Raw genomic sequence first — 13,039 nt, forward strand, 5'->3', positions numbered from 1 at the left:
AATAAAGTAAACATTACTTCATCAAAAATAAAACTTTCATTAAAATATATATAAACTTTCAAAAAATAAGAATTTTTTTTTAAAAAAGAAAAACAAAGTGCGGTAGAGCAGAAATAGGAGCGCAATGCAAAGTGCAAACGTGTCTATTCAACAAAAAAAAAATTATTCCCTCAAAAAAAAATTATAGAAAGATGCAACCTTAGGTAATAAACCAATCATAGGAAATAATTCAACGGCCATAGGAATTGTCAAACTTAGAAAGAAAAAAAATAGAATCCAAAATAATTATTAATTTTTACAATCATAGTAAACTATTCAAAATTATTATAAAAAACAAAAAGACCAATTAAAATAATAACTAATAATTTTTAATTTAAAATTTCAGATTTAATTTTTCTTTTTTTCCTTTGTTTCACACATGCCAGCCATGTTACCGTTGTTAAGACAAAAACAAACAAAAATTTAAAAGTAATTTTATTTCTAACTAGAGTCAATGATCCAACGGTCATAAAATACTAGTCGTTAACTTTACTAGTGTCAGTGTATGCTAGTGGTTAAAAAAAAAAATATGATCTGAGTGTTAGCATGACTGCCTAGATTTGCAATTAGGTATGACAAAGGCAAATAGGAAGCTAAGTGTGACTTTCAATCACAAAACAGCCTAGATTTGCAATTTCAAAGGGAAATCTTCATCAGGGAAAATTGATGGCATAATGCTTCTCCATCCCCTTAATAAATAATAATATATTCTCTCCTCTTGTGGAAGAAAAAAAATCAGCCAAAGGGAAATTATAATGTATGCATTAAATAATGAAGTTATGAAAATTCATCACGTCAGAGAACAACATGTATTTCATAAACACGTTAGAGAATATTCCCATATCATCACTACAATTCTAGCAATTCAGTTTAGAAGAAAAAGAAGATTGTTGTGGTGTGAGGAAAATTAATTCAATGATGTGTCACAATTGAATTCTATTAACCGGTCATACCTGCTATTAACCTTTTTTTGTTTTGAACAATTACCTGATATTAACCTATAACAATAAAAAAATATATAAAATTGACCCAAAAACCAATTTATTTAACTTTTTTTTTTTTATAAAGATAGAGTACAACATGTATTTAGGTTACAACATAAAGAGCCTGCAAATATCTATTTAGGTTACAATTACAATAAACCACCAGAACAAAAGTTAAATTTGTTTCAATATACCACTGAATTGGCGTTCCCAAACATAATATCTAGAAATAATATATTACAACAACAACATCATCATGCAGAAACCTTATGATGACATTTCTCAAACTTCATCTTTAGCTATCTTAGCATTTTTGTTTATAGAATCCTTTTGTTTCTCAATAAATTCAGGGATGGTCTCTTTCATAACCTTTGGGGATGAAAAATCAAAGTCCGAAGCAGATACACCACTTGGTTGTGGATGATCTTCAAGATATGCTGCTATCTCTTTGCGGGATCTCAGTTTTTCACCTGTAGGTGTGATGTAGTAAGAGTCCAATTTAGAGTTATCATTTCTAAGCCGCAAGGTTCTCTTGAAACTTTCTGGTGTCTTTGGATAGTTAGGCTTGTATTTGACCCATGTCTGAGAAGAATCATATTCGATATCAGCAGGATCATCACAACTAAGATTAGTCTTTTTGCTACAATCAAAAGGCTCTTGTTTGATTTTATGAGTGATCTCCTCAAACTCCTTCTGTGTATCAATTACTCTAAATTTCAAGCAAAGTTTGCATTGTGCCGTATATATATTATTCTGGGTGATCGCCGATCTCTGTAACAATAATTCACCATTAGTTTATAAAGGAGCAGAAGTTCAGCTATTAGATTAAACCCAGTAAAGACTTAATAATCCATAAAATTGATAATTCGGACCAGCAAAAAAAACCTTTTTTACTCGTACAATTTTGAAATCCAGACAAATCAAAGATTGGAGGAGAAACAATTTCAAAACAAATATGAAAACTCTCATTCAATTCAACATTTATTCTATAAGCTTGCATTTTTCTTCTTGTTATGAAAGACAAATCTATGGTGAAATACAAATCTATAAGCTTTCATTCAATTCAACATTGATTCTATAGACTTTCATTCAATTCAACATTGATTATAAAAATTAAGACACAATCTTTTCTAGTTTCTCACAAGATCCAGGTGAAAGACAAATTTGCACACAAAAAAAAAAAACTTTTTTTTTCTTATCCCCTAGGGTTCGGAATTAAATTCAAAAGCACCTATAATTAGAGGATCTAAATCCCTCCGATTCAATTAACAAGTAACTATAAACCCTAAAACTAAAAAAGAACATCATCCCAGAAGAGTTAACAAGAATGGATCAAGGAAAATAGTTGAAAATTAAGGGATGACAAAACCCTAAAAAAAAAAAAAAAAAAAAGGAATCGAGTGTTGAAAATAATAGTTAGTAATAGTACCTTGCTAGAAGAAGTTGTAGCTCTGGAGCCCGACATTGATTCAGCAAACAAATCACTCTACTCTCTCACTAGCCACCTTTTATAAAGTTTGTGAAATGAATTCAACCCTAATTTCTTACAAGTGCTATCCATTTATAGTCTGACTAAATGGGCTTGGTTTCCCTTATCTTGATGGGCCTAGTAACTTTCTCATATCATTAAATTGTTGCTACAAAATTACTTCATTAAACCCTCAATATTACTCATACATAACTATTCTATTAATTATCCCAAGTTACTACCAAATCTCATAAATTAACTCTCCATACCCAAAAGTTTCAAAATACCCTTAATATCTGTAACATCCAAATAATCAACAAATATAACACACCAAACAATTAAAAAAGAAAATCCTAAAATTGGGTCGTTACATTTTGCAACACTTAAGATATAATTAATGGATGATGGAGGGGGATGCTAACACCAAATTATTTTATAATTGTATTAAAGGAAGAGCAAAGAGGAATCACATAAAGACCCTTAAAGTGGGAGGAGTTTTGGTCCAAAAGCCTTTTAAGGTGAGGGAGGCGGTGGTGGATTATTTTTGAAGGCATGTAGCGTCGTAGGATAGGGACCGCCCAAGGTTGGATGGGATACCATTTAAAATACAATTTGAGGAAGAGAAGAATGGATTGGTGTTGTATTTCTCTTTACTCAAAATTGAGAAGGTAGTGAAAGAAAGTGATGGGAATAAAAGTCCAGAGACGGATGGTTTTAATTTTGCTTTAATTAAGGAGTTTTGGTATCTTATGAAGGATGGGGTGAGGATTGTGTTTGATCAATTTTATGGGAACTCGGTATTGCCTATGAGTTTTTTGTCCTTTTTTATAGTTTTGATTCCCAAAGTAGATGAACCTTTTGCTTTGAAGGACAACCACCCTATATCTCTTTTGGGATGCCATTAGAAGCTTATCTCAAAGGTGTTGGCGGCATATCTTGCTATAGTGTTGAATCTTGTAGGGAAGGAATCTTGTGGATGGGGTGATGGTAATAAATGAGGTGGTGGACTTAGCTAAGAAATTGAGGAAAGAATGTTTGATCTTCAAAGTGGATTCTGAAAAGGCGTATGCTTATGTGGATTGGGGTTTTTTGGAGTGTATGTTGGATAGAGTTGGTTTTTGTTCAAAGTGGATTGGTTGGATGAAGGCTTGTGTGTGTGTGTGTCTGGGGAGGGGGGAAACCTGCCAATTATTCAATGGGAGCCCTACGGAGGAGGTGAGTATCCAAAGAGGTTTAAAACAAGGTGGTCCCTTATCATTGTTCTTATTCCTCTTGGTTGTCGAAGGTTTTATTGGGTTAATCTGGTGGTGGAGTTAAACCTGTTTAGAGGCTTTAAAGTGGGTACGTAGAGATGAGATGGAGATTTTGCATTTACAATATGCGGATGATACGCTTTGTGTCAGGGAGGAAACGGTAGAGAATTTATGGACCTTGAAGGCTTTGCTTAGAGGCTTTGAGATGGCAACCGGTTTGAAGGTAAACATTTTTAAAAGCACATAGTCAAATAATCACATACAAGCACATATAAATACACATAATAAATAATAAAATAAATCTAGCGAAACATTTGACCTCGGCTTTTTGTCAATCATCTCCAACACATTGTTGAATTCTCTACCAAGACGCACAAATGCATCTAAAATACTTTCATCAGTCTCCATATCACATTGAACATCTTCCTCATTAGTGTTGGAAACGAAGACTATGTTTTTCTTCTTCTTTTCACATCTATCATTGATAGCTAATTCAATGGTTTGAAGTGACCCAATTAGTTCATCCACCTTCATGTTGCTAATGTCTTGGTCTTCCTCAATGGCTGTGACTTTCATGTCAAATCTCTTGGGCAAAGATCTGAGGATTTTTCTAACCAGCTTCTCGTCTGACATCTTTTCCCCTAAAGCACTTCATGTATTAGCAATTTCAAGAATATTCATACAAAAGTCATGTATGGATTCATGATCTTTCATCCTGAGATTCTCAAATTTAGTAGTGAGGAGTTGGAGCTTTGACATTCGCACTTTATAAGTGCCTTCGTGTGCCACAGTGCATTGCTTGATCAGTCTGGATATGTTCTTGTCCACTCCATGGAATAAAGCGTTTCAATGCCTTCGAGTTTCCAAGAACTAATTCATCTTCTTCCTTGGACCACGCTTCTTTTGGTTTCAGATCGGGTATTTATTGTGTTATTGGGAATAAACTTTCTGATTTATACTATCAAGTTGGATTTTGTTTTTCTTCCGAATTTTGTAATTATTTATGAACCCTAATTTTAACTTTGGGGTTTCTTTTGTTGTATGTACTTACACCGATAATGTTATCAAATGGAAAAATTAAGTTAAATTTTTAATTAGTTTCCACCAGCAGCACACACTGTAATGCTAATTTGATCTATTCCCTCTTTGTTGTCACTGTAAGAATAACAGATGAAGACTAAAAATATCAGACTCGGTTTTTTCTTCATCATGCAAAGTGTTTATTCATCATGCAACTACTCAAAATTTTGTGAAACGTTGAAAAAATTAATTAATTTTTTTCCTTTTTCTACTATAACCATTTATTTAAGAAGTTTATTATTTTTTTATAATATCTAATTGTTATATGTTCTGTGAAATTAACAAGTAAAAATCTCACAAGTCCTAGTTCAACTGACAAAAATGTCGAAATTGTTAGGCCAGACGTCATGATTGGGGTTTCGAACCCGGTACCTCCACTTTGTGTGTGTGAGTTTATGATGGTTTTGCCATCCCGTCTATCTACCCAAAAAAAAAAAAAAAAAAGTAAAAACAGAATCCTCCTTCTTTTACTATAACCGTTCTTCTAAATTTTTACTATAACTGTTCTTCTAAATTCTAGTCGCTGGATCAGTTCTGAATATAACAGCAATGACAGAATCTTGCAAATCGCAGAATGAAATTGCGATTGAAGCAATCAATAATGCTTTGCAAGCTCTGAAAAAGCAGCGCCATTTGCTTGAAGAAGCTGTTCATGCACTTTCGAGACCTATCGTTTCTCAGGTACCCTTTTAGGGTTTTTTATTTTTTCTCTTATTTATTTATCACAAATAAAAATCCAATTCTTATTGTTTCCTATTATGGGAATATAAAACATTAGTTCTATCATCGGCTCCAATAGAGTAAGTCTTAATGGTTATGACTGTGCAAGTACCAACACTTCAGATCGAAATTGTGTGTGTCCGATGTCAGACAAGTATAAGAGTGTATTTTTTTTTTATCAAGTAAGTGTCGGTGTATATGACACCCACAATTACCATTTTCTAAAGTTATTATCTGTGTCGACATGTAAGTATGTGTGCTTTATAGGCTACCAGCGTTCACTATGTGCTCGTTTAAGGTAAATTTGTTAAAGGGTGTGTTTTGATTGAGGTTACAGGAGGGGAAGGGAGGGAAGAGGAGTGTTTACTTTCCTTTTCTTCGTTATATAAGGAACTATATAACATGTTTTTTCTAAAAAAAAAAATTATGTGATTGAATTATTATATGTTAACTTTTTAAAAAAACATTTCATAATGTCCGTAATTTAAAATTGAAAAGTAAACCCTCCCCTCCCCTCCCTTCCCCTCCTAACCCCTTCATCCAAACACACCCTAAGGATACAACTGAAATAATGAAAAATCCAGCATGTATTTCCTTCATATATATAGTTATAAATGAACAATTTTAACTGTGCAAATTTGATAATATCATTTGTTTTTTGTGAGAGATTTTGATAATATCATATTCACTTACTTGATATTGGCATCAATTTGGTTGCTTGGATATTTGTTTTTGTCGTTGAGTTAAATATTTTATTTATGTTATTGAAGGATTTTGAGTGGAAAGAGAATGAAGAGAATTTGGAAATGGAACTTCAGCAATGCTATAAAGCTCAATCTTTGTTGTATGAGCAATTAGTTAAGGAACTATCTGAGTCCAGAGTTTCAAAAGCTTTGCTTCAAGAGAAAGAAAATGCAATTTCTGACATGCAGAAGGAGTTGATAGAATTAAGGTTGCTTGATGTTTCTTCTATGTTGGTACAATCACTAATACTATTTACTACCTCCGTCTTTATTTATGAGACCATTTTTCCAAAATCACAGGAATTAAGAAAGTTGATATTTGTTTGTAATTACTATTATTTTTACAATTTTATCCTTTAACAGAGATAGTTTGTTTATGTTTTAAACATGTTATTTATTGTTGATTGAAGAAAAAAATGTATAATAAATAAGGGTATGCTGGAAAGAAATAATTAATGTAGTTGGAAATAGCAAATGGATCTTATAGAAATAGGCAAAAAAATTCTTAAAAAGGTCTTATAATTAAAGACGGAGGTAGTATTTACTTTGTGAAAAACAATTATGGCTTTAAATTAATGTTGCAAATTGCAGGGAACAAAAGATTAAAGAAGTAGAATTAGTTGTGAGCAAGAACTCAGAACTAAAAGCACAACTGAAGCAGATGACTACTAAAGCCAATGAAGCTGAAGCTGGAATTAAGTTGGTGATTAACAGCTTCGTGTTAGAAAAAATGAAGGATGCTGACCGGATTAATGAGGTATAATACATTCTCTATGTGAATTTGCAATGATTATGAGTCTTGTTAAAGATGAACTTTTCAATCAGCATTTAAAGGAGAAGAAAAGTATAAATGAATTTGCAATGATCATAGCAATGAGTCTTGTCAAAGATAGTTGTTTGTCATGTAGAAGGTTCCATATTTAACTTGTGCATGACACCTATAAACTTAGAGAAATACTAATTTCAACTGATGCCTCCAAGACACTGGTTAAGGAATCAAATATAACATGTATTGGAAGTTGTGTGGTCAACTCATTAAATATAACATAAACCTGTAATAGTTTGTGCATAAGTTAGTAATAAAATGTTAAATATTTATCTTATTTGAGAAGCTCCTATAAGCTTGAATCTTAGTATGCCTGCGACTGGCAAGAATCATATACCTGCTAGGGATTACCCTCTAATCACTAGTCTAGCCAAAAATATTATTTTGGCGCATCACCGACCACCCGCACCAAATTATTATTGAACTAACTTCCAACCCCAAATTTCCAGCCCAGATAGTAGTGGCTCATCCTCTTCAATTGATTCATCCTCTCATATTCCTATCAATGCCTCACTAATGATCGTCCTATGAGGACTAGAGCCAAGTCTGGCTTTGTGCAGCCTAGACTGAAGCCCACTTTGTTCCTTACTATGAATCTAAAATTGCTAAACAAGCACTCTATAAACCCCAATGGCATGCTACTATGCAAGAAGAGTTTGATTCATTAGAAAGAAATAACACTTGAGATGGGGTTTCTCTCCCAACAAAAAGAACCGCCATATATAGGATGCAAATGGGTATTCAGAGTCAAAGAAAATGTTGATGGAGTCAATAGGCTCAATGCACGTTTAGTGGCTAAAGGGTTTCACCAACTGCAAGATTTTGATTTTAATGAGACATTCTACCATGTCATCAAACTTGTCACCATCAGACTTTTCCTCTCTCTTGCTATTTCCTACAACTAGACTATTCATCAACTTGATGTAAATAATGCCTTCTTAAATGGCAACTTGAATGAGGAAGTGTACGTGCAACAACCCCAAGGCTTTGAATCTTCACACCCTTAACTTGTTTGTAAACTCAACAAGGCTCTCTATGGCCTCGAGCAAGCTCCTAGACAATGGTTTGAGAGACTCAAAACCACCTTATTGTCTTTGGGTTTTTAGGATAGCAATCCCTCCCTCTTCAGATATACTATTAACATCATATAGTTTACCTCGAAGTGTATGTTGATGATATTATCATCACTGGGAGCTCCACTTATTTTGTTCTCAGCGTAGTCTATTAGCTCAATGCTACCTTCTCACTTAAGCACGTTGGTGATCTTGACTATTTTCTTGGTGTTGAAGTTAAAAAACAGTCTAATGGTACACTTTTGCTCATTCATAGCAAGTATCTCAGTCTATTAGCTCAATCCTATTCTTCATGCTCGCACAAAGAATATGGATATTGATCTATTTTTTGTAAGAGAAAAGGTGCTAGCTGAACAACTTATTGTGAAGCACATTCCTGCTGATGACCAATGGGCAGATATTCTTACCAAGTCTATTTCCAGTGCCAAGTTTCTTTCCTTACTAGTAGTGGAATGCAACATAATTGTAATAGAACAGAAAATCAATGAAAAATTGTTTGACACTTTCTCTCAAATTCTAACAATCCAAGTGTCCTCGGTTGCTTGGATAGTTGTTTTTGTCATTGAATTAAGTATGGTATTTATGTTATTGAAGGGTTTTGAGTGGAAAGAGAAAGCAGAGAATTTGGAAGTGGAACTTCAGCAATGCTATAAAGCTCAATCTCAGTTGTCTGAGCAATTTGCTATAGAACTTCAGCAATGCTATAAAGCTCAATCTCAGATGACTGACCACTTAGCTATGGAACTATCCGAGTCCAGAGCTTCAAAAGCTTTGCTTCAAGAGAAAGAAAATGCAATTGCTGATATGCAGGAGTTGACAGAGTTAAGGTTGCTTGATGTTTCACTTTTATTTATTTACTTTTTAAGTTTGTAGCTTTAAATTAATGTTGCAATTTGCAGGGAGCAAAATATTAAAGAAGTAGAATTAGTTGTGAGAGAGAATTCAGAACTAAAAGCACAACTGGAGCAGATGACTGCTAAAGCCAATGAAGCTGAAATTGGAAATAAGTTGCTGAATAAGTTAGTAATTAAATGTTAAATATTTATCTTACGGGTCTTGTTAACGAGTGTCATCGAGATACTCTTTAAGGATCTTAAATTTAGTAATTATTCTTTTTAAAAAATCAACAATTATTATTTCCAATGCATTGAATATACAACGTTTCATAAAAACTTGTCATTTAAAATACGTAAAGAGTATCCCAGAGGCACATGTTAACCTTTCTCTTATCTTATTTGAGAAGATCCTACATGCTTAAAGCTTAGTTTTCTATTCAAAATTCATAATGCATTATATATTTGAATCACTGTGATAGTTACATTAGTAATTTATATTTTTAAATACCTACTTGTTTGCCTATTCCACTAATATTACATTTCCCTATCCATTTAGGCAAATGCACTTTATGAAGACTGTGATGTTCAAGACTAGTGATCTTGAACAACTTGCAAGGCAACAGGTGCTGGAAGAAACGGAAAGAAAATGATTGTGGGATAGTTATTGAACAATCAAGACTCAATTTTTTTGGAAAGGAACATGCCTTGCAAGAGTAGACTATTTCTTTTCTTAGTTTGTGTGATTTTTTAATTTGTTGCAACTATATGAGTTTGGAGTCCACCTCTCTAGTTTGCATGCCTCCGTTTAACACTGTCGAAAAAGCGGGACATTGCGAGGTGGGGTGGGCTGACCCGCGACCTCAATAAAAACTATTTCTTTATTTTTATTGTTCTAGTAGTCCATAACAAGTGACCTAATTTTAGTAATTCATAGTTAAATATCAATGTACGCTTTATAAGGTGAATTTTAGCCATTAGACTACCTGACAAAAAAAAAATGAATATAATTCATGTAAATAAGAAGGTAGGTAATTCATTCTTTGATAATTCTAACCAGTGGTTCCAGTGGCGGAACCAGCAAGGGGGAGCCAGCCACCCCATCTTATATATATATTGGAAATTACCATAGCCCTTCAATTAATATGAAAATTACAATTTCCATTTCATTTCATTTCCTCTTCTGAGCTGCATTGCACGCACGCGATCCCTCTTTTTCCTTTTCCCAAACCACTGCACCACTCTCCATCCACCACCACACCACCGTCGTGAGCCCACGACCACTCTCCTCCTTCTCCATCCATCACCGCTGCATCCTACTCCATCTTCTATATTGATTCTCCAGTTCAGAGAGTTATCTCCATCTCTCTCCACAAACCCTAATTGTTAAACTTGAAAGGTAATGTGAAATTGAATGTAATTTCCTTCAATTTTGATTCGAGTCAAATTTTGATTAATCGACTATGCATCAAGGCTTCAATTGACACTGTTCGTTGGTTAACAATTCAAGCTTGTGCTTATTTGGGTTACCGTGAAGGAAGTAAATCGAGAAATTGAGGTAATTTTCTTGAATTGTTAAAACTTTTAGAATCCTACAATGATGAAGTTGCAAAAGTTGTGTTGAAAAATACACCAGAAAATTGCAAATATACTTCACATCAAATTCAAAAAGATTGCAAATTCTTTCCAGTAAGGGTGAGAAAACAAATTCGTGAAGAAAATGGTGATTCTAATTTTGCATCGTTGTTGATAAAGCTCATGATGAGTCAAAAAAGGAAACAAATGGCTCATGTTAAGATTTGTTGATAAAGCTGGTTTGATACAAGAGAGATTTTTTGATGTGGCACATGTTAATGACACTGCTTTCTTAACTCTTAAGGAAACGGTATGTGGTATACTTTCTCGACATAACCTTGATGTTTCTAACATTCCTTAACTCTTATTTTGATGGTTTCCACCCCAAACTTTTTTGTCTGGCTCCACCACTGATTAGCTTAATTGAGTACGAAAGAACATCAAATATAATTAATTAACTTAAAAAAAATGACATGAAATTCCTATTTTAATTGCAAAATTGTTTCTTTTTCGATGTTCTTTTAGAAGAGACTTAATTATTAATATTTTTGAAGGAGACTTATTTGTATTGGGTGGAATCTGTGACTTTGTTTGCAATACAGTATTTTTTTTGTCACAACAACAATGGCAATAAAAGAGTTTTCTCTTAAAGTGGGATTAAAATAAGAAAAAAAAATGGCTTTTTCAAAAAAACAAATGATTTTCTTATGTTTGTCATAAACTGGATTATATTGGTGGAATTATATTGTTGGATTTTTTTTATAATAGTAGCATATTATTTTAACTATTACTTTTCCTACCCTATGTCTTTCCTTGTGCGCCCTATTTTTCCCAATTTTATCCCTGGTTCGGATTTCGTTTTTCGGATTGCATTGTTAGAATTTTGCAGATGTTTCTTGATTTGAAAATCTGAAATAATGTTTTACCAAAACTTTTGCAATTTTAAGCTTTACAATTCGTAAAATAAAATGCAAATAAAAAAAACAGAAATAAAAAGACACAAACAAAAAAGCAACTCATTTTATTAATATTTGAACAATACATTACAATAATTTTCAAGTTTTTTAAGCTTATTACATATGATCCTAAATCTATTTCTAATCTCCTGATAGGACATAGCAGTAGGTTCCATATTGGAAGAAAACCATAGGAGGAGGGAAGAGGAGGGCGGGAAGAAGAGAACAATGCCCTTGAGGGAAGTGGGGGGTGCTCAAACTTACGCCCAGACAGGCCAAGTTAAGAACCACACTGACCCACGTGACCCTTAGATGAACCGCACTTCGTTGTATGTGGTTTCATCATCATTGACTGTTCATACAAACCCTGAAAGTTTTCAACGAGGCCTTTATCTATGAAAGACCAACGATGAAAAACCATGGTTGTAGAAGGAAGGAGAGGAGGAGAGGGTGGGAGAGGATGGTGTGAGAAAAGGTGGGGTTTGGAAGGTTATTTATAGGGAGGGGTGGGTCAAAAACGGTTGGGAGGCCATAAATGCAGTCAAAAAATGTGGTAAAACGCGTTTTTTTTACCTGACCACCGACAAAAACGTGTGGTGCAGACCACCGGTCATGACTGATACATTCCGGAAAATAAAATACGGAATGTACCTTTATTTTCCGGAATATGTTTTCCGGATTAATGCGATAATGGCGAACGAGGGAGAGGTTGGCACTTCCTGTAGGGCTAATGACGTTCCGGAATGTAAAATCCGGAAAGATTCAGAGCCATTATTGTGGGTTTTGACGGTTACAACCACTAACACGTTTTCATTGACTGTATTAATGACCTAGGACTTGTTTTAGGCTATAAATAGGCTTTTACCTTAAACAAATACCTTCATTCATCACTTCACCTCTTTTATTCCATTTTCTTCAAATGTTTTTAGTTTTTTAGGGGTTTTTAGGGGTATCGGTGGTGTCATGGTTATTGTTGACCGTTCATATGAATCTTGCAATAGCATTGCAGCTTGTGTGGGGTTCATATAACGGTCAACAGAGACCCTTGACATCAAAGAAAGACACAAAAAAGCACATAACATCTGATCCGTATTTAATTTTCCGGTTATCACTAACAATCTGGTCCAGATTATATAATCCGAACCAGGGGTATTTTTGGAAATTTTACAGGGCGTGCGAGAAGGTAGCATGGTGGAAAAAATAATAGTCTATTATTTTAGGAACAATTGTAAAAAAATATGATTTTGAATTTTTTTTTTTGTTAGACATGCCAACCCGCATATTCAGTGACGGACCCACATAGAGAGCTATGTGGGCTAAGGCCCTCACATCAATTTTAAAATTTCCATTCATATATATGTTTTTTTTGTTGGTTTACATTGTAGTTTGACTCTTAGTTATGGTGTCTTTCTCTTTTATGTCATATAAAAAAGGGTTAATAGGCTTTTACCCCCCTGCTATTTAGGAGACTTTTGGTTTACCTCCCTGTA

The 13,039-nt window shown here is 33.8% G+C and overlaps 2 protein-coding genes across 2 annotated transcripts; one reads left to right on the forward strand and one right to left on the reverse strand.

Moving 5' to 3' along the window:
- Positions 1 to 1,118: 1,118 nt before the first annotated feature.
- Positions 1,119 to 4,376, reverse strand: LOC112422743 (methyl-CpG-binding domain-containing protein 4-like). The gene is made up of 2 exons (XM_024786370.2): positions 4,056 to 4,376; positions 1,119 to 1,793 (listed from the first exon to the last, which is right to left on the reverse strand). Exons 1-2 carry the CDS (start codon positions 4,374 to 4,376, stop codon positions 1,305 to 1,307), a joined length of 810 nt encoding a protein of 269 aa, XP_024642138.1. The 3' UTR covers positions 1,119 to 1,304.
- A 996-nt stretch (positions 4,377 to 5,372) lies between these two features.
- LOC25495799 (spindle assembly checkpoint component MAD1) lies at positions 5,373 to 11,861 on the forward strand. Its single transcript, XM_024786371.1, has 8 exons — positions 5,373 to 5,504; positions 6,314 to 6,495; positions 6,878 to 7,043; positions 8,462 to 8,650; positions 8,780 to 9,012; positions 9,085 to 9,204; positions 9,578 to 9,644; positions 11,706 to 11,861. Exons 1-8 carry the CDS (start codon positions 5,373 to 5,375, stop codon positions 11,859 to 11,861), a joined length of 1,245 nt encoding a protein of 414 aa, XP_024642139.1.
- Positions 11,862 to 13,039: the final 1,178 nt, after the last annotated feature.

The sequence above is a fragment of the Medicago truncatula genome, chromosome 6, assembly GCF_003473485.1.
Source record: "Medicago truncatula cultivar Jemalong A17 chromosome 6, MtrunA17r5.0-ANR, whole genome shotgun sequence".
In the NCBI taxonomy this organism is placed as follows: Eukaryota; Viridiplantae; Streptophyta; class Magnoliopsida; order Fabales; family Fabaceae; genus Medicago; species Medicago truncatula.

Excerpts from the sequence above, each read along its gene's own strand:
- LOC112422743 (XM_024786370.2), bottom strand. The coding sequence starts at position 4,376 with ATGTCAGACGAGAAGCTGGTTAGAAAAATCCTCAGATCTTTGCCCAAG. Across the intron at positions 1,794-4,055 it reads ACAAAAAGCCGAGGTCAAAT|AGATCGGCGATCACCCAGAA; the intron begins GTTTCGCTAGAT and ends TTATTGTTACAG.
- LOC25495799 (XM_024786371.1), top strand. The coding sequence starts at position 5,373 with ATGACAGAATCTTGCAAATCGCAGAATGAAATTGCGATTGAAGCAATC. Across the intron at positions 9,013-9,084 it reads CAGGAGTTGACAGAGTTAAG|GGAGCAAAATATTAAAGAAG; the intron begins GTTGCTTGATGT and ends TGCAATTTGCAG. Across the intron at positions 9,205-9,577 it reads GGAAATAAGTTGCTGAATAA|GCAAATGCACTTTATGAAGA; the intron begins GTTAGTAATTAA and ends CTATCCATTTAG.